The sequence below is a fragment of the Dermacentor andersoni genome, chromosome 5 (genome assembly GCF_023375885.2).
Source record: "Dermacentor andersoni chromosome 5, qqDerAnde1_hic_scaffold, whole genome shotgun sequence".
Taxonomy (NCBI): Eukaryota; Metazoa; Arthropoda; class Arachnida; order Ixodida; family Ixodidae; genus Dermacentor; species Dermacentor andersoni.
This window is the reverse complement of record NC_092818.1, coordinates 176,964,349-176,990,282: the sequence shown is the minus strand read 5'-3', so window position 1 is coordinate 176,990,282 and position 25,934 is coordinate 176,964,349. Positions and strand designations below refer to the sequence as shown.

The following is a 25,934-nucleotide window of genomic DNA, read 5'->3' as shown; positions in this document are numbered from 1 at the left end:
AAATAAGCAGAAACCATGTGTTAATCTATGGTGAAAGGTGATTGGTGACGCTTTCTATGAATGTGGAAAAAAAAACAAGGGATGAGTTACGCTCATTTTTCTTCCTAGTAGTGAAACTCTCATCGGAAGATGAACGAAAATAGAGTTAAAAATATTTTATCAACTTAAACTGAATAGTGGTTCTCTTCTGTATCACCTTCTATTATGCGGTTGTAGCAAACTTTTCTTCTCCTGGCGCGTCGCCGGTTTTAGACATGAGCGAGTAGTGCGGTACGGCTTAAGAGATGAGGAGGAGGAGTTAGAAACGATGGAGGAGATCACGTGAAGGGACGTACAAATGAGTCCCCTGTGCTCTTAACTATGCTTGGTGGTTCGGCGGTTACTGCTGACCCGAACTACGAACGAACTACGAGCGCATCTCGACCATGGCCTGTAGTGGAAAAGCTTCAAGCGGATGTTCATATTTGGGAAACTCCGACCATGATGCGATGACTGCGGAACTTATTCTCAGCCTGTATGAACCATAACGTAGGATCGGCGAGCCATAGCTGTGGTAGTGTAATGGCAGCTGTAGCTCACTAACACCCGTAGAAGGTACCTGACCAGTTGCAGAGGTGGCAGGAGCGGAGCTGAGATCGTCTGGAGTATGGCTCAAACCCAGACTCCAGACGATCTCAGCTCCGCTCCTCAGGAAGACACTGGTGGGGAGGTCAGCATAATTACTGCGTTCAAAGCTCACCGGCGTTTCCGCGCAAAGTCAACCTCCCTACAAGCTATCAATTCTTCCGTCATCGCAACTTACGGACAGAAATCTCTTCCCCTCGATCTCGGTCTTAAGAGAAGGTTGCCATGGATATTTTGGATAGCATTTTTGAGCCATTTTCATCTGCTCGTGGACATGAGCCGCTGTCGCCTGGGGATAACATCTCGGGTTTGTCAGTCAATAGTTTTCTGTCGCACGCTACTGCTCTCAACCCTACTTTCATAAAACTGCCTACCTCACCGTATGCAACTCTACAAAACGATTTTTCGGAAAATACTACACCGTCTACGATGGATAGCTGGTGCCAAACTAAACATAGCCATTATAGTGATGCCTCCGCCCAACGGGAAGCCATTCACTAAAGTCCGCGCTGCTTAACAACAGGAGTAACCGGCTAGTTGTTAGGGAAAGGTTACACGTTGTTATTTGTCGAAACTTGACGTGTCTTTAGCTGACGTTCTTTATTACCGTCTCTGGTCTTTGTTGATGTTCTCAGCCGCTTGGTGCTTGCGCTCCATGAATTTTGACCGAACGTGGGATGCGCTAGCTTTGATAGGTGAACTGGACTACAATGCCCGTAGTATTTTCCTATAGCGACACTATGTGTGCTTGTGGGTTGTGTTTGTGTGTCTAGTCCCTGTAGAGATTTTTTCTTTATTGCTCTTTACTTTGTTATTCTTGCCTGAGATGTTTTTGAGATTTTGGGATAGTCCGCCGTAAGGAGGCCTGCCTACTAATTTTCAACAACAACAACAACAACAACGACGACGACGATAGCGACGACGACGACGACGATAGCGACGACGGACGACGACGGACGACGATAGCAACGACGATAACGACGACGATAACGACGACGATAACGACGACGATAACGACGACGATAACGACGACGACGACGACGACGATAACGACGACGACGATAACGACGGACGACGACGACGACAACGATAACGACGGACGACGACGACGACGATAACGACGACGATGATAATGATAATAATAATCATAATGGGTGAACACTTTGATGCAAGTTTTTGTCCCTTTCTGGAGTACTTCTTCATGAATTAATTTGTTGTAAAAAGGCGCATATGTAATCGTAAGGCTGTCGTTACAATCAGGTAATCAAAACACCACCACCAAGAACAACAAGTTCTAAATTTTCTTAGCGGCGTGCTTCTGGTTGCTAGCCAGAAATGCGTTTAAAGCTTAGTCTTGGTGCAAGGTCAGCTATCCATCTGACATAATTCAGTAAATAGACAATAAAACGCAGTCCTTGGGTGACATCATGCGTTTGAAAAGCGAAGTTGCTTTATAGTAGCTTGGAATTCTACCTGCAGTTATGCATGTTGGAGCAGAAGTGAAAGATAAGGTTATATACACGTATTTAGATACGTACATACGTATGTATATATATGTATATAGGTGCATAAGCAAGAGTGAAAAATGAGTCTGGGCAGGCCATGCAGTGCGTAGGGCAGATAACCGGTGGATCATTAGATTTACGGAATGGTGCCAACAGAAGGGAGGTGCAGTAGAGGATGACAGCAAATGAGGTGGGGGGATGAAATATGTGCACATACAACTTGGAATGAACTAGCTTAAGACTGAAGTAATTGGAGATCACTGGAAGAGGGCTTCATCCTGCAGTGGCCATAAAAATAGGCTTCTAGTGAGCATTTCAGCGCAGGCGGGAGTATTTCTTGTGCAACGACGGCGACATGTTGCCATGGGAGCAACGGCAGGGCAGTATTTTCTCAAAACTCTTCTTTCGTAACTTACGATTGGCAGAGACAAAAGTGCAGGACGGAATTCGGCTTGGGCGTTGTATTTAATCCCTCTCTCCCTCTTTTTTTCTGCTCAATTGGAAACGCCAGACCCCTCCCTGTTCGCCTTCGAATAGAGGCTGGCAGTTCGCGAATGAGTGGCGGGCGGGAACCGCCCGATATTTATCTTTCAAAGGCGCGAGAGCGGCTACACACACAGAAAGGAGGGTCCGAGGGGGTTCTCGAACCGGGTCGATGGCGTCGTTTAGGTGGGGGCGACGGCTCGCCTCACGGTTCGTGACCGCTTCGCCCGCCTCGTGTAGGCGCCGACCAAGTATTAACCGCAAAATGATAGCTTCGCCGCAAAGGGGGAACTCACTCATGAAGATGGGCTGCCCCGCAGCACAGGTTAGCCACTCACGGTCGCGCCGGGAGGTTTCAATCGTTCTTTCTTCATGTTCGACGACCCGGGAACCTTGAAATGTAGGAGTACAGCCACCTGTGCGTTCGGTGCGAACTGTTGCGTTTGCTTTCCGTAGATAGTTCAAATGTTGCATAGGAAAATGCACGTCACGCATCTGTACTCAACCGGCCGTAGTTGCTCAGTGGCTATGGTGTTGGGCTGCTGAGCAGTAGGTCGCGGGATCGAATCCCGGCCGCGGCAGCCGCATTTCGATCGGGGCGAAATGCGAAAACACCCGTGGTACTTAGATTTGGGTGCACGTTAAAGAACCCCAGGGGGTCGAAATTTCCCGATTCCTCCACTACGGCGTTTCTCATAATCAGAAAGTGGTTCTGGCACGTTAAACCTCATAAAAAAGATCTGTACTCAAGAGAGAGAGAAAGGGATATAAGGAAGGCAGGGATGTTAACCAGTCAAGAGTTTGGTTGGCTACCCTGCGCTAGGCGAAGGGAGAAGGGGAAGAGCGAGAAGGGAGAGAGAGAGGGAGTATAAAGAGGTGCACAGACAGTCATTGAGTCAAAGCCGCTCGTGCAAACCAGGCGTTCTCAGAAAGCGCAAAAGTGCCTTCGCTGCTTTCTGAGTCGATGATCAGTGGGGACGGTGCTCTAGTACTGTCTGTTCACGCAGAGGACGATCAATCTGTACTCAAAGTGGTCACTAATGGGGCTGCAACCCCACTTTTTCAATTGAAAGCAGGTGGCCATAAGTAAGTGTGGTGCAAACTGTCGCACTTAATTTTCACAGGTAGGTCACATGCTGTTTTGGAGAGCGGCAAAATTGAACAAAGCACACCAGGAGCACGCGTCATGAATATATCCACCTTAGAAATAATTTCAATTCAGGGAACATAGCAAAAACAAATGCTCTTCATTCTTCTGACCGGGCTTGGGTATGGAAAAGGAATACTCATGTGCACTGTACTTTTAACTCTTTTATCTTTTTACCGCTCGATCATTTTGTTAACACATGTTTTGTTCACATGTGCTAAACACGCCATCAACACATGATCTTAAATAAACAGTTGCTAGTTCGCGCTCTGTGTGCTATGTGCGTCGTTCAGTTCTGTCCCTCTGCATAACAGTACATTTATCCAAACAACTGACAAAAATCAACTGGCCCCAATTCAGCTCTACTCCGTATAGAGAAGGCATGAGATATACTACTGTTTTTATGGCTCCTTCTGTACTGCCACTGCAGCAGCCCTCATTATACATCCAACATAAAGAATTCGCGTGAATTGTAGTGTTGCAAAACAGCCACATTAAGTACTGCTGTTTGCAAAAAATTTTCCTGCCGTGAAAGATTTCTCTGGTACTGTATATTCTTCCTCATTTCTGCTGCGTACCAACTAGTCAAAAGGCAGTGTTTGGAGTATAATAGCCAGGTTGGTAAGACTTCTTGGTCCTTTGTTTTGAGTGTCCGAGTTTTATTCACGAGCTCGGCGATGACAGTATTTCACAGGGTCGTAAGAATAGAAATCTGTCTTCACGTACAAAAGTATGCTCACCTTCGCGCTATTGAATGGTCTGGATGGTTATGGCTTAGCGACATTTGATTAGTTAGATAGGGTTAAATAGAGTCTAACTGGAGAAGTGCAAAGCTGTACGCCTCTGGCTATTCTATTGCAATTAAATATAAATATAAATTTGTTTGGTTATAACTGCTACTAACCTAGCGTAAATAACTTGAAGTCATTGTCGAAGCAAACTTTAAGCTCAAATGAAGAACAGATTTAGCATATGATAAATATATTTATAATTATCAGGGGAAAACAGAAAGAAAAAAATTCTAGTGTCCTTCCACTTTGTGAAGAAGGATAACCAGCGAAGCCGTACTGCGATGACTATTGTGATAAGTATATTGATTTATATAGTTATTACTATAATGACTGGGTTAAGACACATACATGTAAGTTCGTGGTTATCTTTTATTTTCACTCATTCGTTACCACATTGACCAAAGCTTTGTGGTCGCTGTGGTACACCGACGAAGAAGTACGAGGAGCGCGCCGCGTATGCCAAACGCAAGCGTTGTGCCCGTCAGGACCCTGAGTGTGCGCACACTGCAGCAATGCCACCGCCGCGCATTCACGCTGATGCTGATGTGGTCAAGTCCCCGGCAAACCACAGTCGACCGCACACCACACACGGGGCGCCAAATGATTGGCCCAGAGACTCCCGCTCCAACCTCGCCGTCGACCCGGGGAAACGTTGCGATGGGTTGTAGCCACAACTCGCGTTGTGGCTACAACTCGCGGTGCTCGGCGTCCTGACATGCACAACGCTTGCGCTTTGCAACCGCTGCGTGCTTGTCGTCGGCCGTATTCGCCCGCTGTCGCCGCACATATTCTCGCTGCTGCTGCCGCCGACGCTCCAGACCTCTGTACTTGGGCCCTCTGTACTTCGTCGGTAAGAGAGCAGCTACTCGATGGTCACGACCCGTCGGCCGCAGCGCGTTTTGTGGCAACGGCCTCCCGTCCTTGTCGTGCCCATTCGCGCTGTTGTTAACGTCAGCGCTCTTTGAGGGCACGTTCTTCTTCAGAGCGAACTACGCGTTATCAGCAGTGCAACTGCTGATAACGTAGGGCGATGGCTATACGTTAGAAGAAAACAAGGCACAAAGACTGGTGGGTAGGCTATGACAGTTTATATTATCTGTCGATGCGACTCTACAGCCTAGTCATGTGCAGTTTGGCTGCAAAAACAGCTCTCATGCATATCAAGTGATTGCCGACAACACAGATCATCTCACATAAGTATAAACCACTTATACAGCATATCCCCTTCAAGTGCACGTCTCCTTTTCGCTCTATTACACACCCGATCCTTTTGACTCGACACGTGGATCAGTATCGACACACCATTAAGCACTTGTTTTATCTTTCGCCCCAATAAATGGCTGATTCGGCTGCCACCTTCCGCTGCTTCCTCCTCGTTATGTTTATGAACGTTCGTAGATCTGCGGCCTCTCTTTGTGAATACCGAAGACAGCCCAACTTCTCAACACTAGACACACCGTGGAGTTCCACCGGGAACCCCACGGTGTGTTAAACATTGTGCTTATTGGCCTCGCAGAACACCTACCAAATACGGTGAAGTTGTCAATCTATGCCCATAACATCTGCGTTTAGGCATCTGGCGTGACGCGTCCTCAGGTGCGTGCAAAGCTCCAATATATCTGCGACGTTGATAACGACTTACCTTAGCGAACAAGGCCTCAAAGTTTCCACAATAGAATGTGCGTTGGTCGCGTTTAGCCAGAAACCAATCACTTCGTACGCCATATCCATCTGTGGACACAATATCTCTTATATCAGGACGCACAGGTTCCTAGCGGTAGTCATCGACCGCTAAGAACCTGTGGAGTTCCCATGTGGCCTACTTAAGATAGCGCCTGACAGCCACCTCTCACCTTTTCAATTTTTTTGGAGGAAAAACCTTCGGTACTTCAGTACACTGATGATTCAACCGTACAGGACTCTATTTCTCGGATATGTGAGGCACAGCTTGGCAGTGCTGAACAATACCTGCAGCACTAACATTCGTACAATTGAAAGTGCTCAGGTTCAGGGGCTCAATGCCACAAGACCGAACACACGCCTCTTTTTGCCAGAAGGTCATGCCTTACCGTGCGTACTTTTCATCAAATTACACAGCTGCAGTGAAAGTTCTGTTTTCCCCTTGGTGCTTGGCTCAGCGAGAAGTTCGACTGACAGTACGAGGAATTCGAACGAAGGAACAACTCTCATTGCCAGCTCCCAGTCAACTTTCGCTGCTCTTGCTGCACGAAAAATACAGTGATCATACCCTTCTATATATACACGGATGGTTCAAACACCGTGGAAGGTTCGGCAGGATCAGTCATTTCTCCTGCGAGAGTCATCTCCTTGAAGTTCAAGACATCACACCAGACGAAATCCACAGCCGCAGAGCTTGCTGCTCTTCGTAGCGCAATCGTCATCATTCGTGAGGAACCATCTCACGAATAGAGTATTTTCAGTGACTTCAGGGTACCTCTACATTGCTTGCTTTCCGCCTTGCGCTGTGAACCCGACGAACAACTAGTTCTAGAAATCCGAGAGCCCCTTCATCTCGTCGAGCAAGGACACGACGTCACATTTCAGTAGCTCTCTAGCACTGTGGCCTAATGGGCAATGGATGTGCCGGTGAAGCTGCTAGGTATGCTCATGAAGACGGCGTGCAGGAACCAGTGCCGCTGTCAAGAACAGGTGCAGCAGCGATTGATGCAATTGTCACTTGCAATTGATGTCACACAATAGCTGTGTGACATCTATTTCTAGCACACTCGTCTACATCGACTGGACCCCTGTCTTCGACTTCGTACTTCACCTGGACTATCTCGACCCGAGACAACGGTACTTTACTGACTGTGCTTAGCGTCGTTTTTACAAAACCCTTTGCTTTCCGCATCAAAAGCGACGATACTGCTACGTGTGATCACTGCGGCAGCGAGGAAACTATTGAACCCTTTTTTGCCGTTGTCCCCGATACAGCGCACACAGGCAGTCACTCGCGATCACGTTGGCCAATCTTGACAAGACTGGCTACTTTCGGAGCAGACAGTCCTGGAACGGCGGTTCATACATTCATCACACCACAAGTCTGTCAATGCACACTTGAAATTTGTGCGTTCGAGTGGCCTATTAGAGAGACTGTACTTCTCAAAGACTCTCCCAACCTCTTTTATTTTTTTTGTGCCTTTGCTTTTTCTCTCTGCTATTCTTTCCGTCTTTGATTTCCCCTTACCCTTTCCCCAGTGCAGGGTAGCGAACCAGAATCTCTTCCCACGAACCTCCCTGACGTCTCCACCCCGTTTAGCTCTCTCTCTCCCTAGATCTTCTTACTTCGAATTTGTCTTCTAAGCACTTCACTCGTGCTTTCCATTTTTTTTGCTCCAGTGACTGCCCTCCTTGTTCACCCTCGAGAGGCCAAGCTGCTCGCATCCGCAGTTCTTCAGCGCTTATCCCACAACAGCCGTTCCATTTCCCCGCACAGCGCATGAACCCTTTTCACGTCTTCCGCTATGGGCACGCAGTTGCGCGCTCTGCCTCGCACCTCCTCATACCCTCCTCCTTTATTTCTTCACTGCCCCTTCTCTCTCCCCCCGAGAGATTCCGGCGGTCTCCAGGTGCCGCGCGCTCCCCGGTCGACTCCGGGTAGGCGGGGTACAGATTTATCGCCGTTCGGCGTAATGGCCCTTTCCTCTCCTGGAAGCCCAACGACGCTTACAACGCGCTCCACATTCCCATCGCTAGCTCCTTTCGCTCAGCCGTTTATATACGAAGAGCCCGTAGTTCTGAGAACTGCCACTGGCCCCGGTGTGTGCTGTCGCCGCGAATGGAGATTAAAACTCGGTGGTATTGCTTCTCTTCTCCTTCCTTCGGCACGTGTCCGCCTCCTTCCCTCCCTCTTTACTTCTCAGGCTATCCCTGGCCTGGACATTCCTCCTTTGCGCCGTGTGGGGATCAAATATTTATGTGCAGTGACAATGCACTGCTTGCCATTACGATTCAAATGCAGCAACAATTTTCGTACAGTCTTAACAAAGGTGGCAGTGCTCGTTGTTTTTCATCACGTGTGAAATATGGACGCCTTGGGACCCTAACGTATCGTCCATTCCAAGACCGTGCTCTTTAGATTTTATTATTATTAATACTATTACTATTATTATTATTATTATTATTATTATTATTATTGTTATTATTACATTTGAAAACGTGTATACATTTGAACAAAAGGGAAAGCGAGGACAACCAGGAAGGAAGGAAACAAGAGGTATGGAAATTAAGCTTTAGCCAAACAATTCTATATAAAAAACGAGAAAATAAAAAAGAAATCAATTGGCTAGCTTACAGGAAGGCGCAAGGAATCGCTAACACGAAAAGAATTCGAATAGAATCGTTACAATATACCGGCATATTTTAATTTTTTTCCCATTCGAGTTTCATCAGTGTCCCAAGTGGCGACGGCCTACGTTATCAGTAAGATCGACCGGTCGCGAGCTATGAATAATAAGGAAAGCATGGAAACGAGCGAAATGAATATTTAAGGAATCGAAAGGAATTATAGCGGACCCTGCGCCGGTATGTTGCAGGGATTGTTTTTGTTAGATTCTGTTTATTTCATACCATCCACCTTCCACTACCGGCCGATTCCGGTGATAACATGGACAGAGCGCTGTTTGGACCATTGGCGGATCACTGAAACGAATAGCTTTGAAATAAAACAAAATAGCTGCATTATCCCATTTCTGTGCTCACGCTCTAAAGTTTCACAGGGCTCATGTCACGTACTCACAATTGAAATAAAGCTTAGGAAGCTCGGCCCCAACATCGGTTTTCTTGTTTAGATAACTGTGAAAAAAATAAACGCGCTTATCGTACTACCACTGGATCGAGCAAAAATTGCTCCAAAGAGAGAATGTTAAATTGTAGTCATTGTTGAAATCGTAATTTTGATTTTGCATCAGGAGTCTTTCGCACTTATAAAAAATTAACGACCCCGAAAGAAAAGAAAAGATGACGTTTACAACTCACCAACCATCGCCATAAACATATCTCATCTCCGTAGACTGTGCACGTTATAGTGTGTCTAAATCAGAGAAGCCTTATGCATTGGTTCTGTGCAAGCTACCTGAAATCATTACAGTCTTGTTTATGGGAACTTTGGCAACTTTGTACTTACACATTACTGCTTTACTTCAAAGCGTCGGTTTTAGACGTCTTAATTAAGGCAGTTGATAGTATTGCGATGTACGTTTTCAGTGAGCACTTCTGAGCTTTATTCCTCAGTTTTAAAAACTTCAGATTTTTGACAATACCTGTAAGTTATACATGGGCGGCCTAAATCGGAAGTCTGCTTCTTACAGTCGGTAGAGCTGAACAATCTCATTTAAATACTACGTATCTGCTAGTGGGGACATATCTAGTATTACTAGTACGTAACTAATCACAATTCGTTATGTGCATCCCGAGAAAAAGGACATCTCCGTTTCAATGTATCCAGAAAGGAACTTCCGATCTGGTAAATCATCTTAAAGAAATTCAAAAGTCGTCTCTTTCCTCTAGTACCCGAGAACGTCAAGTAGCAATACAGAAAAGTGTCATCGCCCCGTGTCATCTTGAGGGGAACTAAGATTAAAACACGGCTGTATTGCACATACGGCTCACGTTTCGTGCGAGTATCTCATTCACCCGTCCTTGTTATCGTGGGGCCGAGCGGGCACTTCTCGCGTGCATTTGAGTAATGGAACCTTGTCACCTACATTGCCGAACCACGAGCCTGGGAGGATTATGTGGGGTCGTGTTCGTTACGGTATCAAGTGTATTACGCTGTTTGTTACCTTTGTTGCAGTACATCACGAAAGGCCGTTGACGCCGACAACGCAGCCGAAGGTAATCGACACGGAGAATTTGTTGCCTTTGTGGAAGTAGGTAGGATGATATCAAAAAAGGAATCTTACACGAAAACAAGGGCTTCCTTTTAGTTGTCAACGTGCGAGGAATGATACAGCTTCTGCCGAATTGGACGAAGAAGCAAAATGAAGAGAAGTAATTGGCTTTTTCTTTTTGTACTTCCCGTGGTCTTCCAAGGAACATACCGACCGCATAAAGAATGGCCAAAGCTGCTTACTTACTCTGCTATAAATATCTGTCCGAATGGCAGCAACCTCCATTTCAGCTGGGCACTGCATTACGACGCACGTGCGTGCCCAGGGCCTTAGGGGAGAGCTGTTACTACTGTGAAAGGCCACCGTGCAGAAAAAAAAAAAGAAGAACACTACTCCTACAACAAGCGCGATCATATTTTCTGCTCAAGTACGCCTTTGAATCATGATGGCTGATGTCCCTCTCAAAGAGAGCTCAGGTAAGCCGCACGGCTTGTCGAAAAAATGGCCTCAAAGAAAGGAAATAGTTCACGGAAAATGTATATTTAAATATACGGCTCATTTGAGGAAATAAATATACATGCAAGTGTAAACCAAATGAATTAGTCAACTAATGAAAGGAAATAGTTCCTGCAAAGTGTTTATTTAAATATACGGCTCATTTGAGGAATTAAATATACGTGCTAGTGTAAAGCAAATGAATTAGTCAACCAATCAAACCTTGCGCTGCCATTTAATAAAAACTTCTTGTACTCTAAACGAATTAATCACTTGTAGACAAGCAATTCACCAATGACATTTCATATCCATGTACTAATACCGCGAAGAATTTCTGATGACATATAGACGGGCTCTACTGCGTAATACGCGAACTCATGCAGTTGCACTCGTGTGAAACTGCAGATACAGGCTTCCGATCGAAGCCGGGACTTCGATCACCGCATTTGCTGACAGTGTCAGACTGCTCCTCAAACCTCACTACGCGGTTAACGACCTCATGAAGGCACACAAAGAATATTTTTTTTTTCTCACAAGCTATGCAGTTAACCTTGGTCATTGCATTTCCAACAGCAGTTCAATAAATATCATTTTGTCTGCCGGCCTTTTATTGCTTCGTGCCCGCAGTAAGGTGCAGGTATTTCGCCTGGTTTCGAAATCCAATCTTCGTGTGCCTTGTGTAGTATTTGAGGACCTCGGTCGAGGGTCGGCGATCGGGCAGTTACATCACGTTGATGGCCTGCGGTCCAGTTAATGGTCCCACGGTCGACAAAGGGAGAGAGAAAAGAGGTCGTCGGCGTATAACAAATGACGTAATAAGCGCCCCTTGGTCAAGAATGCACCGTGCCTTCGATGGCGCACGAAGAAAGGACGCGACGCGAAACCGCGCCCAGTCGACTTCGACTGTGAGCACCACAATATGACGAGAAAATCGCAGACTGAGAAAAAATAAGTGTATTAAAATAAAATGACACTCAAAGGTCATTGCTTTCGACAAATATTGCTCTCGTTGACTGCTCTCTTTGACTGCTGTTTTAGACAGCTGCTGGTGTCCTCCTCTAGACAATTTTCTTTCCATATTTTTTTATCAGCTATCCTTTTGCTAACTTTTGATCTAAAAGTGGTTCGGGGCAGTTGGCTTCTTTTTCTATTCTTTCTTTTAGCAGTAACCCGAAGTAATCTCTCTCATGAGCCTCTGAAGTAAAGCATTATTCTACAGGGCGCTATGCGCAACTGTATACGATCGCAATAACTCTCTGCAAACGGTCAAAATTTATGGGCTCGCTATTTCGTAAGTCGTAGCCGAATGGGGGTTTGCCATTTTCAGGCTGACTTAGACTTTAAGGATGGCTACCAAGCTAAGCTCAATTCGTTTTGCACTGAAGAGGAGAAAACCAAGCAGACTTCAAAATTCGGAGGTGTAAAAAGAAGTTTAAGTAACAAAAAACTATTGAAACCCTATATAGAACAGAGAAGCAAAATCTCTGTTCCTGTCGTTTTTGAGAAAAGGAGTACGCAATGTGTCGTTAGTTACGATTTTCCACGGCCGGTCACGCCTCAATAACAACCGCTGTGGTCGCTTAGTGGCTTTGGTGTTGGGCTGATAAGCACGAGGTCGCGGGATCGAATCCCGGCAACGGTGGTCGCATTTCGATGGGGGCGAAATGCGAAAACACCCGTATACTTACATTTAGGTACATGTTAAAGAACCCCAGGTGGTCCAAATTTCGGAGTCCCCCACTGCGGCGTGCCTCATAATCAGATCGTGGTTCTTGTGCGTAAAACCCAGAATTTAATTTTAAATAAAGCCACAATGAGGTGTCCGTTCACGTTGAGATGCAATGGCAAGTTGCTTTCCATTAAAGGCGTCTGACGAGCCTGAACAATAGGTTAATGCATCTGGACCTGTATTCACAACACTTATCTTGCGTTCGAGCATCTGCTCATTGGCTGGAGTTTGGGCGCTCGCCAGTCACGATAGCCATCGGCACGATAACAATACCATCGCCACGGCTATGAACAATCGTGAACGGCAGTAAGCTATGATAAGTTTTGTGATGACTGGTCCTGTATCGTAAATAATCTGTTAAAAAGAACAGCGCACGCATGTTCTGCTTGATCAAACCGATAACACTTCACTTTTCTAGAAACTGCTGGAGAAAACATGCCCACATGATCAATTAGAAGGCTTGGTCACAAGACACAATAAAAAAAACGATACCTAAACAAAAGCATGCAGCTCTCTACCTAGAAGAACTACAATATCTCTGCAAACTTGTTACTGTTGCCTAACAAGTTTAGTTGCTCGGCACATACATGACTGCACTTTGGCCTTTTTTTTGGCTTCATGCACCTGACTGCACACGTTGCAGGACACAACCAAAGAAGCTGTTCAGTATTTCCTGCAGCGGTTGAAGCTGGGCACAGAGAACGTTTCCCGGCCATCAGTTTAAGCTCGAGCCATAATGCAGTAAAGTTCGGGTCGTGAGGCCGCTTTGCGCCAATATTTTTTCACCGAATAAAATATGAGCAAATGAGGGCCTCTGCAGCCGTAGAGCGGTCGTTATTGCATTATAAACAGCAACAGTGGAATATTTATCAGTGATGAAAGTCGCAAATTCGCCAGAAAGAAGCGTCCATTTCCGTAGCAAATGATTAGACAGCTATGCGAATTAAGGGTAGTAGTTTCATCCGCAATATAAACTTGTAAACAATCGCTTACTAACTAAAGTAACAAGCATGATGTCACGCCCGCGCCTTCCTCCCTCATGCACGCGAGGAAGGAAGACGCACCTACGGCACACAGCCCGCGGCACCGATGTTTTCGCACTTGGACTTTATACAGAACATCACGGCGATGCCACCGCCAACGACGACGGAAGTGCGCCTGGAATGTACATATTATAGCTACCGTAATAATAAAAGCTTGCTGGGACTTTAATCGGCAGGTACTTGGCTAAGCAATCTTCTAACACGGTACGCAGACCAAGTATTGAGGCTGAGGTCGGAGAGCGGAAACTGGTTAGTGCAATCTACACGCGCACTTAACGAAGTCGGCCACAAGGGCATGGTTGGCTGCACAGGGCAGACGTCACACATGGCGGAAGATCTTCCGTTGCTTCCTGTGATGGATGAAACTAACATCACGGCGTTCCATTTTTTTTTCTATGTCGAGATAATTCCGACGTGAGATAGGCCATCACGTTCTCGTCCAGAATAGCGGATACGTTCGCAGACAAGCGGGGTTATCGGCAAAAGATATTGACCAGTTATGCGATATAGACAAATAGAACGGATATAAGAACAACAGACAGCTGTCGTTAGCAGAAGACGGATAACATGCTACATTATAACATCTGGCGCACGTAAACTGCAAGCGAGTGCCCTGATCTTTTGCCAAATCGCCCTGCAAAAATTGTAAGTGACGTAATAAATCATTTAATTTTGTAAGCATGTTTCGAGTGTACTGAAGATGTTGAATTGCGCTCAAAGTGCAGGGACGTGAAGAAATAATTGTGATAAGCTAAGATGCTAAATAACAGAACTTAATACCCTAATGTTTGACGGCGATATCTTTTCTCCGCTATCGCATCCACCAGTGATGCGCTATTCATGCAAAAGGGAGGTAACACCTAGCATGCATCGCCTCATGTGGAATGCGGACTCTAGACATTGAGGGACCAATACCGCCCTAATGTGGAGACGTCGTAAGGCGGTGACGGGCTAAGGTCAAGTAGACACTTGTCTATGGAACTTCGCATGTGAAGCTTGCCTAGTGGGTTGCACTTAACTCCCTTCCACTTAACCACTTCCTCTAGTAGGCCTCAATCCGTCATTTAAACACATCATTCTCTATTTGTATGTGGTCTACTTTCTTTTGCTCTGACAACAGTGAAAACAGCAGTCTCAAATCTTTTAGAAATTGTCTTTGGATCGATGTATTCAGTCCTTTCACGCTGGGAAAGCAGCTTCGGAAACTTAGAGAACACCGGAAGTGGTCACGTGAACCTAGTCGTGTACGATAACGGTGGACATTCTACGTGCTTCCGTTGAGTATTGAGGTGCCTGCATTCTATTTTATTTTATATTTGTGCCGCTACTTCATTGGCGCTACTGATTTTGTCCGGAAGTGTCGAAGCATCCGTGAAACGGCCACACAGCTCGCCGTTTTATCCGCAATGGTTCTGTTTCGGGAGCGGTGATTAAACCTGCAACACGGAAGCTGAGGCAGATAGAAGACAATATACAGGGCCTTTCTTCGTTTGCCGCGATTTCCGTGATAGCATATTTATGTGATTGTGCGTTGAATTAATCATTTCCCGTCTTTTTCTTGTTTTGTTTTGCAGGTGAGTTGGGCTATCTCCTCACTGGCTACCTGGAGCCACAGAAAAACCTGATCATGGTCCATGAGCGCGAAGGAGGACCGATAAGAACAGGTGTCGCGCATGTTTTCTTGATTTTCCTGATTCATGCTTGCTTTATTGCTTTCTTTGTTCCTTGTTTTTAAAAAGATTTTCTAGTGCTATCCTCTTACTGCGTTACATTGAAAAATTTCTTGCACTGTGTGGCAAACTGCGGTGTACGTTATATTTCCTCGCTTCATTGTCCCGCACAGAGATATATTTTACTTTCCTTAAGAGAAGAAAAAAAAAAACAGTTTTTAACTCCCGCTATCCGAAAGTTTCTCGCACACTACTTAAATGTTACTACCATCTTTGCCGATTCCGTGTATTCATACCCATGCCGTATGAAAAGCGGAGCTATAAAACGGTGGCATTTCATAATATCGCTTTTCATCATGCATTGAAAAACCTCATTGCGCGACGCATCGAGAAATGATTTTACAGACAGAAAATGGATTCGAGCGTCCGCTGTTTTACTGTTGGTTGCTGAGGAAAGTACATTCGCTACTTGCAATCACCTGACATGGCCACTCAGCAGCAGCTGCTATATACAAGAGGACTCCGGGGCAGACGCCGGGCAGAATGAACGGGCTAATGGACAAGTCTTGTCCTTCCGGTAGATCTTGCGGTCACGTGCCGTCCCCGTCCCCTGTCTCGTCATTCGCGCAGCTTCCATAGTGTTGGTCCAATCGCGGGTTTCTTATGCTTAATTTCAGTTTATTAGTGTCCATAATCCACATTCATGTTTTCTTTATTGCTTGCTTTTTTCGCGTCTCTGCTATTTGCAGCTTTAAAAAAGGTGATGAAATTGTGAGGTACGCAACTTTCCCGGAGACTTTCCTATATTTAAGTGCAGTTTATTAGTATGGTAGTCCGCAGTCATGTTGCCTTTATTACTTACTTTTTTCGCGTCAGAAACGCTGTTTAAGAAACGGTGATGAAATTGTGAGGTAAGTAACTTTCTCGTCGGCTGTCCCAGACTAACAGCTAATAATAGACGCGGTGACTCGCTCATATCGATCTAGATTTGCATGCTAGACGTGCCGTAAGACGAAACTGTCCAGGACTCATTAAAGTACTCTCTCTCTCTCTCTCTCTTGAAGCTGTCATAGGAAATTAGTTTATTTGTTTATTTAATAATGAAGAAAAATGGAAATGTAGGCCTCTTTATCGCCGGTTATCCGAAATACAGTACTCGGGAAAGAAAAAAGAAGCGAGATGAATATAACTACAAGGATGACTCACGATAACGCAAGTCACTAGCACAGAGGAGTGTCATCAACAGTACCAGCAATGGAGGCACAGCCTATTTATTTGCTACACTATTACCACATCACATTTTTATATTATTGATACCGAAACTTGCTCATATACTTCATAAGAGAAGAATAGAATAGAATTTATTGTTGGGAAACACAGAAAGGTCGACCTGAGCTGGTGCGCTCTAGTGCGCTACTCTGCACTGGGGAAGGAGGAAGGAGAGTGAAAGTATGTACTTCATAAAATATATCTTAGTCAAACAGCAAAAGCTCACGATAATACCGTGAGAGAGAGAGAGAGAGAGAGAGAGAGAGAGAGAGAGAGAGAGAGAGAGAGAGAGAGAGAGGGAGAAATTCAATTGCATATCTGTCAGCCGAATATTTTGCTGTCGGCCGCTGTTTGCTTTATATACAGACCAGCACAGACACGTTCAGGTACGCTTTATTTTTATTTTTTTTTCTGGCTTTTGGACGCGGATACTTGTGACTTCCGTTTGCGTTTACTTTCCGGTGGCAATAGACTAGAATGAATCCCGTAAAAGGCTGTCACGAAGATTAGCTCCTCCTTTCACTTGGCCTTAGTGGTATCTTTTCTAGCCTATTGCATTTTTCTGTTCTCTGAACGCTGTACGAGCTCCGATAGACGGTGTGCCGAGCCTAGATTGAAAGTAGTGAAAGTGGAAGCGACATCAGCACGAAGCGAATTTGACAAGTGCCTACACGTTGACGCACGCTTTCCGCCCTAATTGAATTTGTCTTCCGCGCCGAACCTCCACATGGCTCTTCGGCAGTTAACCGGCAGCCTTCTTAAACATTTACGGGGCACGCTTCTATCGGGGGTAACAGGAGCAAGTTGAGTGGTTTGGTCTTTCAGTATAAAGCAAGAACTTTCTCGGGGGTATTTCGCTATCCAGCGGTCTACCGAAGGGGGACGTGAAATCAGGGAGCTCGGTCTGTGCAGATCAGGACGCGAACTGTGATTTCCAGTTTGAATTTCCAGAGAGGCCCATTAGCGAGTAAATATCGATGCGCGTTTGTTTTCCACAAAGTATGATGGAGTGAGCTTTTCTTCTTTCTGGCATAGTTATTTTTATTGAAACTTCGATTCAAACTCCGAGCGAGCGAGCGAACGAACGAACGAACGAACGAACGAACGAACGAACGAACGAACGAACGAACGAACGAACGAACGAACGAACGAACGAACGAACGAACGAACGAACGAACGAACGAACGAACGAACGAACGAACGAACGAACGGACGGACGGACGGACGGACGGACGGACGGACGGACGGACGGACGGACGGACGGACGGACGGACGGACGGACGGACGGACGGACGGACGGACGGACGGACGGACGGACGGACGGACGGACGGACGGACGGACGAACGAACGAACGAACGAACGAACGAACGAACGAACGAACGAACGAACGAACGAACGAACGAACGAACGAACGAACGAACGAACGAACGAACGAACGAACGAACGAACGAACGAACGAACGAACGAACGAACGAACGAACGAACGAACGAACGAACGAACGAACGAACGAACGAACGAACGAACGAACGAACGAACGAACGAACGAACGAACGAACGAACGAACGAACGAACGAACGAACGAACGAACGAACGAACGAACGAACGAACGAACGAACGAACGAACGAACGAACGAACGAACGAACGAACGAACGAACGAACGAACGAACGAACGAACGAACGAACGAACGAACGAACGAACGAACGAACGAACGAACGAACGAACGAACGAACGAACGAACGAACGAACGAACGAACGAACGAACGAACGAACGAACGAACGAACGAACGAACGAACGAACGAACGAACGAACGAACGAACGAACGAACGAACGAACGAACGAACGAACGAACGAACGAACGAACGAACGAACGAACGAACGAACGAACGAACGAACGAACGAACGAACGAACGAACGAACGAACGAACGAACGAACGAACGAACGAACGAACGAACGAACGAACGAACGAACGAACGAACGAACGAACGAACGAACGAACGAACGAACGAACGAACGAACGAACGAACGAACGAACGAACGAACGAACGAACGAACGAACGAACGAACGAACGAACGAACGAACGAACGAACGAACGAACGAACGAACGAACGAACGAACGAACGAACGAACGAACGAACGAACGAACGAACGAACGAACGAACGAACGAACGAACGAACGAACGAACGAACGAACGAACGAACGAACGAACGAACGAACGAACGAACGAACGAACGAACGAACGAACGAACGAACGAACGAACGAACGAACGAACGAACGAACGAACGAACGAACGAACGAACGAACGAACGAACGAACGAACGAACGAACGAACGAACGAACGAACGAACGAACGAACGAACGAACGAACGAACGAACGAACGAACGAACGAACGAACGAACGAACGAACGAACGAACGAACGAACGAACGAACGAACGAACGAACGAACGAACGAACGAACGAACGAACGAACGAACGAACGAACGAACGAACGAACGAACGAACGAACGAACGAACGAACGAACGAACGAACGAACGAACGAACGAACGAACGAACGAACGAACGAACGAACGAACGAACGAACGAACGAACGAACGAACGAACGAACGAACGAACGAACGAACGAACGAACGAACGAACGAACGAACGAACGAACGAACGAACGAACGAACGAACGAACGAACGAACGAACGAACGAACGAACGAACGAACGAACGAACGAACGAACGAACGAACGAACGAACGAACGAACGAACGAACGAACGAACGAACGAACGAACGAACGAACGAACGAACGAACGAACGAACGAACGAACGAACGAACGAACGAACGAACGAACGAACGAACGAACGAACGAACGAACGAACGAACGAACGAACGAACGAACGAACGAACGAACGAACGAACGAACGAACGAACGAACGAACGAACGAACGAACGAACGAACGAACGAACGAACGAACGAACGAACGAACGAACGAACGAACGAACGAACGAACGAACGAACGAACGAACGAACGAACGAACGAACGAACGAACGAACGAACGAACGAACGAACGAACGAACGAACGAACGAACGAACGAACGAACGAACGAACGAACGAACGAACGAACGAACGAACGAACGAACGAACGAACGAACGAACGAACGAACGAACGAACGAACGAACGAACGAACGAACGAACGAACGAACGAACGAACGAACGAACGAACGAACGAACGAACGAACGAACGAACGAACGAACGAACGAACGAACGAACGAACGAACGAACGAACGAACGAACGAACGAACGAACGAACGAACGAACGAACGAACGAACGAACGAACGAACGAACGAACGAACGAACGAACGAACGAACGAACGAACGAACGAACGAACGAACGAACGAACGAACGAACGAACGAACGAACGAACGAACGAACGAACGAACGAACGAACGAACGAACGAACGAACGAACGAACGAACGAACGAACGAACGAACGAACGAACGAACGAACGAACGAACGAACGAACGAACGAACGAACGAACGAACGAACGAACGAACGAACGAACGAACGAACGAACGAACGAACGAACGAACGAACGAACGAACGAACGAACGAACGAACGAACGAACGAACGAACGAACGAACGAACGAACGAACGAACGAACGAACGAACGAACGAACGAACGAACGAACGAACGAACGAACGAACGAACGAACGAACGAACGAACGAACGAACGAACGAACGAACGAACGAACGAACGAACGAACGAACGAACGAACGAACGAACGAACGAACGAACGAACGAACGAACGAACGAACGAACGAACGAACGAACGAACGAACGAACGAACGAACGAACGAACGAACGAACGAACGAACGAACGAACGAACGAACGAACGAACGAACGAACGAACGAACGAACGAACGAACGAACGAACGAACGAACGAACGAACGAACGAACGAACGAACGAACGAACGAACGAACGAACGAACGAACGAACGAACGAACGAACGAACGAACGAACGAACGAACGAACGAACGAACGAACGAACGAACGAACGAACGAACGAACGAACGAACGAACGAACGAACGAACGAACGAACGAACGAACGAACGAACGAACGAACGAACGAACGAACGAACGAACGAACGAACGAACGAACGAACGAACGAACGAACGAACGAACGAACGAACGAACGAACGAACGAACGAACGAACGAACGAACGAACGAACGAACGAACGAACGAACGAACGAACGAACGAACGAACGAACGAACGAACGAACGAACGAACGAACGAACGAACGAACGAACGAACGAACGAACGAACGAACGAACGAACGAACGAACGAACGAACGAACGAACGAACGAACGAACGAACGAACGAACGAACGAACGAACGAACGAACGAACGAACGAACGAACGAACGAACGAACGAACGAACGAACGAACGAACGAACGAACGAACGAACGAACGAACGAACGAACGAACGAACGAACGAACGAACGAACGAACGAACGAACGAACGAACGAACGAACGAACGAACGAACGAACGAACGAACGAACGAACGAACGAACGAACGAACGAACGAACGAACGAACGAACGAACGAACGAACGAACGAACGAACGAACGAACGAACGAACGAACGAACGAACGAACGAACGAACGAACGAACGAACGAACGAACGAACGAACGAACGAATGGTGATTTATAATAACAATATGTCTAGGCAATACCTGAGTGGCACAGAAATGAATTCGGCCCCTTGTACCTTTATTCACGAACGCACCGGTGCCAAACGGCCAGCTTCGAGGAGTGGATCCGTTCTGCTGCAGAGGCCGACATTGTCCTCCGAGCGTTATTTGTCTTTGGTGCGGAAGCTGGCATTCTCCGCATGGTGTAACCACGCGGAGAAGCGTTCCTCGTTAGCTCGCCCTGTCCTCACCTTCCCATTATTCCACTCCATTACCCTAATAGTACTCGCATGGAGGTGATTTATAATAACAATATGTCTAGGCAATACCTGAGTGGCACAGAAATGAATTCGGCCCCTTGTACCTTTATTCACGAACGCACCGGTGCCAAACGGCCAGCTTCGAGGAGGGGATCCGTTCTGCTGCAGAGGCCGACATTGTCCTCCGAGCGTTATTCGTCTTTGGTGCGGAAGCTGGCATTCTCCGCATGGTGTAACCACGCGGAGAAGCGTTCCTCGTTAGCTCGCCCTGTCCTCACCTTCCCATTATTCCACTCCATTCCCCTAATAGGCCGACTAGCCATCCTCAAATTTCTCGGCGGGAAGTCATGGGGCACATCAGTGCGATCAATGATGCAGCTTTATAACGCATGGTTCCTCGGTTTCGCAAGATACAGCCTCCCTGTGCTTGGTCACACCTGCAAAACAAACCTGCGTGTACTCCAGGGACTACAAGCTCAAGCCCTAAGGACGTGTCTCGGTCTTCCGAGGTGTGCGTCTACAGCGGCAACGATTGTCATAGCTCGAGATCACCCAATATCAACGTACTTGGTAACCGACGCTCTCAGAGCGCATATTCGCCACGTTGCCCGACTACCATCTCACCACCTTGCCGCTCTACCCGCAGAAAGGCCACACGCAACTATCAGTCGTATGATTGTTGCCAATCGCACCTCCTTGCCATTGAACTACATGCCTGCAGCAAGACCATCCTCACCTTTTTGGTGCCTACACAGACCTGAAGTACGCCTCACCATCCCAGGAATCACTAAAAAGGCTAACATGCCGTCGTTTGCCCTGAAGCAGGCCACATTAGAACTTTTACATGAGGTGCACAGTGGCCGCGTACACGTATACATCGATGGCTCAGTCACATCCGCAAGTTCAGCTGCTGCTGTGGTGATACCAACAAGATCCGTCGAAATACAGCTAATTGAGGTGGTCGGTAATTGCTGGTACAAAAGTCTAATTTATGCCGGAATATTGCGTTTAATTTATGTATTATGGCATGGAGAAACCACGAGGTTGGTTAGCAAAGTTATTCCGATGAAATGGTGGGTGGGGGCGGCATACATTACACTAGGCGGTGGGTGTCAGTTGTGAAAAGCAAAGGGGAAAAGCTAAGTTGGGCTCCTCGCTTCCAAACCGAAGCGCTTGATTGGGAAAATGCCTTGACACCGCACGCACAATGCATGGACGCAGTTATGCTATCTAAATTAACTAGTTCTGTATCTGCACAATCTGCAATGCCTGGCAGGATACACATTGCGTATTCAGCGAGAGCAAGGCTTTCTTTCGCCTGACATACAATGAGGAGAGAACAATAGCTTGCAAATGGAAGTGAGACATTTTTAATTATACTTCATTGCAGAGCGTTCGCCTTCATGCAGAAGCACGCAGGTTTCATTGATTCGCACGACACACGATCACACGACTCACCCTTTCATAGCTGCTGCCTTTAGAGTTTTCTGTGCAGGGTATGTTTAGCATGGCCAGGGCGACGCAAATAGGTTTTGCAGGTGTTGGATATTACAGCCTACCCGTTATTTGCGTACAATTCAAAACATTCAAGCCCAAGATCTCTGGATGTGCCTTGGATTAGCACGCTGTGCGTCAACGGCTGAAACTATTTCCATTGCTCAAGATTATTCAATCACGACGCAAATCGCCGTCGAGGCAGTGCGTGCACATGTCAGGCACATTGCCCGGACCTCTTGCCACCACCTCGCCGCACTCACCGTGGAAAGACCCCGCACGTCATTTAGCACAACTGTCAGTGCGTATCGTGCCTCGCTTACATCGGGGCACACACCTGCGTCCAGGTGGCTGTCTCCTCCGTGGTCTTTCGAGTCAGCTTGGCTGCACTATTCGATGACAATTTGCGACCTAGCATCTCCTGCGTGCAACAGGGGGTCAGCACGTGCCCGTGATCCCAGCGGAAGCCACACCCACCACCGAACAAGGAACGCGTGTGCATCCTCTGCCGAGGCAAAGCCTGTCCTCCTCCCATTCCCGCTGAGGCACCTTGACCACGGGAATAGTATTTTATTGCTTCACTCGACGTTGCAACTTGTCAGCAAGCCGCGTATTTAAGGCGTGATTTTCTCGGCAGACACTGTCGTTTGCGCGACATGATACCGTTAAACATTTTCCCACTCCAAGTCTCTCCTACTCGAATGTCACGCACGTTCTGCCGAGAGTTGACTTTGCAGCCGCAATCAAAGTGATACCGCGTCCAACTGACTTCACTATACCGATGACGTGCTGGGTCAGTTGCCCGTGCGTCTAATTATGCGTCTTTCAAAAAGGCACTGAAGTATAGCTGCACGTAATCACGGTTACACCGGTAGTTGGTTCACAACATACACCACAGGGTGTTTGAAACCGCCACCTCCTAGGAATATACCTCAGGCCGATCCCTCTGCATTTCGTATCATTAAACTTCTCTCTCTCTCTCTCTCTCTCGTCCATAGTGTTTGTGCCATTCTGAAGTACACCGAGGAATTCCAGGACTTCAGCAAAGTCAGATCTACCATCGCTTGGACTAAAACAATTGAGCTTACTCCTGTTGTACGAGTAATACAGTAGCCACGTACACATCTATACTGATGGGTCGACCACATCGACCAGTTCTGGGGGTGCTGTGTCTATACCGACAAGAGGAGTAACAGTGCGATTCAAGACGTCACATTTCACGACGTCCACGGCTGCAGAACTCACGGCTCTGCGCAGTGCGCTTCAATTTACTGACACAGAGAGTCCTGGTATATGGGGCCGTGTTTTCCGACTCGAAACCGGCTTTACACAGCATGCAGCCAATTATAAGACGTGGAGCTCACGAACAGCTAACATACGAAATCGTCAAGCTTCATCACGACGTCAAACAGAAAAGCGCGAAATTATTTCCAGTGGCTACCTGGCCATTGCGGGGTCAGTGGAAATGATCAAGCAGACAAAGCTGCCCGAGAGTAACATCAAGAACAACACAGCGTTCCCATTCCTCTTTCCAGGACAGACACTGCAAGACAGCTTCGTCACCTGATACACAAGCTTTCTTTAACAGAGGGGAACACCACAAATATAAGGCGCACAAGGTTGTACGAACTGAACCCTTCGCTCCGATTCCTACCGCCACCCGAGCTTCACTGACGTGAGGCATCGCTTCTATACATGCTGTTGTTGGGAGTGGATTTCACGAGGGCGTGCACTACTTTGATTGAAATGACCGACAGTGCTGCATTCGACGTCTGTGACGTGGAAGAAAACATCGAACAGTTATTGTGCCATTGTTACCGATTTCAGTCGGAAAGACTGGACGATGGGCCGTTGTCTGCGCAGGTGCTGCTTGAGACCGTCCCCATCGCTCGTCGGCCCACAAAGCTATGGAGGCATTTTTGTCTTTCTTGAGGGCGACTGGCCTATATGAACGCCTTTGACTCGCTCAGGCGTGTACGAGCTCACTGCGGCTTCCCTCCCCTCCTTCTCTCTATCTTGTCTTTATATTTCCTCTTTCTCGTCTCCCAGAGTAGGGTAGCCTACCAGGCGCATTTCTGGTTAGCATCCCTCCCTTCTCTCTTTATTTCCTACTCCTCCTCCTTCTTGCGAGCATGTTGAATGATCGCCTGTCTAAAGCGGCCACGCTTCTTCACTGAATGCACTGTTCTTTCATTTTGCAGTTCATGGCGATTTAGGGTCTCTCTACTCTTTCTTTCTTCAGGGAGGGATATTGGTAGTACCGTTATGTGGGACCTAACAGAGGGATTATTGATTGTTTAATACTTTATAACACTGACTTCTGAAAAAATAAAATGTAAGAATACAGACAGGAAGTGCGCACAGCTTACTAGTCACTGCGTCATGATAAGGAGAATTGTAATACTCAGCAGAAGAGACTTTAACCACTATTCGTAACACGGTTTTCTTAGGGTAATGTGTGAAGTGCATATAGACCATTTAATGGTTTTTCCGGACACCCTGGTCACTGTCGGCTCTTTAACACCAGCGCAAGACAAAGGTGTTAGAGGAAGACGGAATATTGAAGCCATCAACAGCAGTCAAGCAAGAGAGGCCTCAGGATGAAGAAAATGTTTCGAAAAGGGCACTTGTATTCGTTATCTCTGTCATCAGAGATAACTAACTTGTCACTATGACATCTTCTGATACTTGCCACATTTGTCTGATACTTGTCTACGTCATCCCTGACGAAAACAAGACGGATACCTTGTAGAAACTTTGGCTCCAGGCCAATGCTTCGCTTGCTCGCGCACTGTTGATTATCAACATGCAGGAGCATTTGACATCACCTCCCGCCCTTTTTGTTCCCGTTTTGATGCCATA

General features: G+C 47.0%; 1 protein-coding gene across 2 annotated transcripts in view; it reads left to right on the top strand.

Moving 5' to 3' along the window:
- The window catches only part of qsm (Zona pelucida superfamily protein qsm), a 268,022-nt gene that overhangs the window by 117,202 nt on the left and 124,886 nt on the right, over positions 1–25,934 (top strand). The window contains exon 2 of one of the 2 annotated variants that reach the window (XM_055071342.2): positions 15,244–15,333. The exons of the other annotated variant lie outside the window; for it this stretch is intronic. Coding sequence (XP_054927317.1) covers positions 15,244–15,333 — 90 coding nt within the window. The remainder of the gene's footprint in view (positions 1–15,243; positions 15,334–25,934) is intronic. 2 annotated transcript variants of the gene reach the window in all.